The 4,734-nt window shown below is 36.6% G+C and overlaps 1 protein-coding gene across 1 annotated transcript; it reads right to left on the reverse strand.

The window, feature by feature from the left end:
* Positions 1-1,059: 1,059 nt before the first annotated feature.
* Positions 1,060-4,413, reverse strand: LOC308670260 (hyaluronidase-4-like; the record flags this gene model as incomplete). The annotated part of the gene is made up of 3 exons (XM_081331666.1): positions 1,060-1,470; positions 1,752-1,841; positions 3,532-4,413. The coding sequence occupies 3 exons, from the start codon at positions 4,411-4,413 to the stop codon at positions 1,060-1,062; spliced, it is 1,383 nt and encodes a 460-aa protein (XP_081187792.1).
* Between the last annotated feature and the right edge of the window lie 321 nt (positions 4,414-4,734).

The raw sequence follows: 4,734 nt of genomic DNA on the forward strand, positions 1-4,734 counted from the left end.
TTGTTTGCTCTCCTTTTACTTGCCTCATCAGGTTTAAGTGCCTGGAGATCAAATGAAAGTTATGAGGGGAAAAATTGGAAGAATTGGTTTCATAATTCAGAGAAGAGTCACCTTGTTTGGAAGAGGTGAATGAAGTCTATCTTTCTGATTCTATTTTGATAAAGCACCATGTCCATGTAGCATGCCTCCTTGTCACACCAAGGGGATTGCCTTGTATTTTAACACTACTTCCAATAAATAATTTGGCCACCCACAATGCTGTGTAGGTAAGCATGTATCTGAATAAGGAGTTACAATATAATACTTCATTGCAGGTGAATTCTAGGGCCTTTTTGAAGTACTTCTCTTCCCAGTAAAATAAACTGCTTTTTTGAGCATTGTCATCTTACCCAGCTGGAAGAATTGCTGATAGAGCTTAAAGAGGGGATGATGACGACACTTACCAAGTATTGTACAAATAATGCTGAGTGAGGCAAAGTTGATGATTGTGTGAAAGGTACTTGAAACTTCACTACCGCTCCTTTTGACTGCTGTGACATTGGAATAAAACCAGTGGGCAGATTGTACAAAATGTGCCTGCTAATTTTTTACATGTTTGCATGAGTAGGAAAGCAACAAAAATCTAGCTCACAGAAGCACATAAAAATGCTACATGTATTAGTTTCAAGTTTTCTCCTATAGAGTGACATCTCATTTTAATGGAATGAAAGTGGGGTGGGGAGGGGATGTGTTATTCTATCTAGGCAATGTCCATTAAATATTAAAGTATGTAATTGCAGAGATTATATCATTAGCATAGCAATGTTATTTGCATCACTATGTCAAGTGTGATGCAAAATATTTAGTGACACCATTATATAAGCGACATAAATCACTGCAGATGTTTGCCTGTTGCAGGCCAAGATCACTGTATCAAGGTATGTTAAACTGTGGTTTCGTGGTTTTATGTGTGTCTACAATCTTATGCATGGAAATAAGAATTCACACAATAACTGTTTTTATACTTCCATTGCTCTTCTGGAGCAACAGATCTTATGGGGAATTATTACTTTGTCATTGTCAAAAAGAAATCTCAACCATTAAAAAGATGAAGGAAACAAAGTTTATCACAATTAGTATTCTGGGTGAGATTAAACTGACAGAGTGCCCTGGTTGCCAGCCAGAAGTCTTAATTTTCCTGCAATCACCTCCTTCAAATCCTTGATAACAATGGCAAGTGAATTTTTCTGCCATTGTTTGAAGGTCAGTTAAAGATGCTACCCCTCTCACAATAACTCCATTCTTTGAAGTTTTGATTTGAAAATTCTGAGGATTTAAATGAAGATAATCCAAAGCTTTCCAATTTCTTCGTATGCACCTTCCATTATTCCGGCACAGATGCTGGCTGCACACCTCTGCAGCTTTGGTTACATTGGTGATGTAGGGACCTAAATTAGTAGTAATGAATTCCTTCACCTTTGTGCAATTGGCCTGCAAGAAAGAAGAAATATGTGAATCATGGGAAGGCTGTCCAGTGTTGTGTCTATACCATAAATATATATAAATCACCTATGTAACCTTACTTTCCAAAGCTTTGGAAGAAAGTTATAGGTTTTTGCCAAATGTTCCTTGAAGCTTCTCTTACTCATAATCTGACCTTGCATAAGGGAGAATGAATAGATAAAAAGTGAGCCTACTATATTAAAGAATCTCATGTGAAAAGAAGGACTTTTAGGCAAGTTAAAATATTTAAAACAATGACTTTAATTTACCTCTGATGATGTTAAATTCATGTCTCCCCAAATAACAATTCCTGCAGCTCCCAAGGCAGCACTCTCACCAATTGTGCTGACAAGATCTTGCTACACAGGAACAGAATAAAATATTATCAGTCAATTATTATATATCATCACTGATGCCATTAAAAACAGCACATTAATGCATTATTATGAGGCACCCCATTCTGAGCACCCAAGCTTTCAGGAGAATTAGTAACTAATTGCTGAAAATATTCAAAGTTTTAATGTGTTTCATCTTCAGTCAGTTTTATATCTGTAGTAAGGATATTTTGTTATTTCAATTTCAGCATTTCAATTTGAAGATAAAATAGAAGTTTCACCAATGCTTTTTGTCATGAATCTAGGAAAATCTTGCTGTTCAAAAATTAGATCAGATATTATTCAACATGAGAATATTAGGGGAGGGAATAAAAGTAAAGATGCATCTACTTAATTTTTCCCAGACTGTTTCCCTGGAATTTTACAATTAGGGCCATTTTCCTGTTGACTGAATTTTTGATGTCTCCTTTAAAACTTTTATCACTATTTTTTTTTTAAAAAAACACCTTTCTATGTATCATTTATATTTATTTCAGCCCTATTTCTATTTTCTCAGGTCGCATGATATGTAATGCACCCAGAAGAAATTGTTGTTATAGAGAAAAAAGAAGCTCAAAACAAAATATAACAATACAGTGAACCATACACTAAACAACTGAATATGCTAACAAACACACACACACACACACACACAGAGAGAGAGAGAGAGAGAGAGAGAGAGAGGAAATTAGCCAGGCTTTTATGCATTGTGTAGATGAAGCCCTAAGGTCTTTAACAGATGTGATTATGTTTGTTTTGTGCATATAGTATATTCATTTCATGCTGGGTTGATCTCAAATATAACAAACCAAACCTGAGATCTATAAATGTTTAAATATTCAAATGAAAGCATAAATTATATAAACAAATAAACAAGTCCTGGGTCATTAGTTAACAAGTGGAGTGAGAACACTCAATCAAAAGGGAAAAAAGTAAATAATTCTTCAAACATAAGATGTCTGCACACAAAGATAAGATATGATATTGAGATGTATTAAAATAAATAATTTCAAATGATTTTCCACAAAATGTCTAAAGTTGAAATTCTATATGTCAAGGAACTTTTTTTACTATGAAGAAATGTTGACTTAGAAGAGAAATGAATTGAGGGCTAATGATGATCATACAGCATTCCGGACACTTAGACATTATGCTTCTCTTACTTGACATTCAAATAGATTTGATGCCTTGAATAATTGTGCATTTATTTAACTTGCATCTCCACCACAATCCAATGACTCTTCAAAACCTAATTCACAGATTTTCCACTCCAAGTAGAGGCAATAGCCATTAATCAAATCTAGGAGTTGTATTAGGAAAGAAATGGACCTCACTGTGAGCAGAATGTTAGGTAATTGTCTGAGGGAGTAAGAAGGAGTTAGGAAGGATAGGAATGTGGTGGTAGGGATGTGGTTAGTTAGCTGGGAAATGGAAGACAGTGAAGGAAAAAGAGAATTTGTCCTGTATTTTTAAGAATCTAAAAAGAAAATTGCTGGATCAGAGCAAGTTCTTATTTACTCCAGTATCATTTTCCCATTATGGCCAACCAAATGCCCTTAGGCACTCTTGGTTGAAGTTAAATGTGAATTAAGAGTTCCTGATTAATAGTTCCACTGGTCCATGGCAATGGTGCATTTGTTCTACAGAAGCAACTGATGATCTCCAGAGAGCTTACCGTAGAAAGAAATAACAATGGCTGATCTCTGTAGTCTAGTCGAGTATATACAAAGACTGGGAGAGAATAATCATGTGAGGTCATAAAGGAAATCCTCATGGATTCTTTCACTCTAAACTGTGAAAAGCGTAATGTGTTTTCACTGCTTCCAAGGGATTTCTTAATGCCAATGGAGGGATATAATGCTGCACTGCTATTCCACAACCACAACAGTTCATTATTCCTCATGAGTTCATTTTCTGGACATGAGCCAGTATAGTTCTGCTCATGGAAATTGTAATTGTGGCAGTCAGGATATAAGTAATATCCCCAGAGGCCCTTCGGCCTGCTTTTAATCCCCAGCTCAATTGTTTCTTTCATGAAAGCCTTAGCACATTTTTCGAAAGAAAATTTAGCTAAACTTTCGATAGCATTTGCAGAAATATTCTCTTGCAGTTTGGAAATCAGTTTCCTTGACTGTCTCTTGTAAATATTTTTGGTATTCCAGTTACGCTCCCACTGGGGCCTCCAGTGTTCCCAGTCTATGACTGCCAACCCAGTGAAATCCTTATCAGGAATATAGTAGTTAATATCTTGGTTAGCTTTCTCCAGATGCGTTTGCAAGCTGAAATTCTGAGGGAGGCCACCATTGATTGGGATTTCCTGTGATGTGTACCAGGGATAATATCCCAGCCTGTTGACATAAAATATGGTCACATTCTGTCCTCTTGCTTTGGCAAATGGACTTCCAATCACATGGAACATTTTTAAGCTGATTGTGATATTATATCGGATGGAGCAATGATCTGTTGGTGCATTCCAGGCAGCTATGAAAGGCATCCGTTGGAACACTGGAAGCTGAGCAGACTTCAGGGCCAAAGCAGAACTCCACATAAATGACATCTGTAACCAGAATGTAGAGCAGACCTGCTAGGAAATAGAAAACAATTTTGAACTGTCAAGGAAAATCAAAATCTTTGACATATAAAAACATCCAAGCCCATCTTTTTATTCTCTAAAGCAGGCATGTCAAACTTGCGACGTCATGTGACGTTGTGCGATGTATCACAACTTTTTCCTCATTGCCGGCAATGGGGAGGGCGCGGTTTTGTCATGATGCATCCAGCTTGCGGGCCGGCAGTTTGACATGCCTGCTCTAAAGGGTCAAGTAACATTATGCAGAAGCATGGCAGAGAAGAGTAATACAAAGAAATTAAGACATGA

This window comes from Vipera berus, assembly GCF_964194415.1.
Source record: "Vipera berus genome assembly, chromosome: 6".
In the NCBI taxonomy this organism is placed as follows: Eukaryota; Metazoa; Chordata; class Lepidosauria; order Squamata; family Viperidae; genus Vipera; species Vipera berus.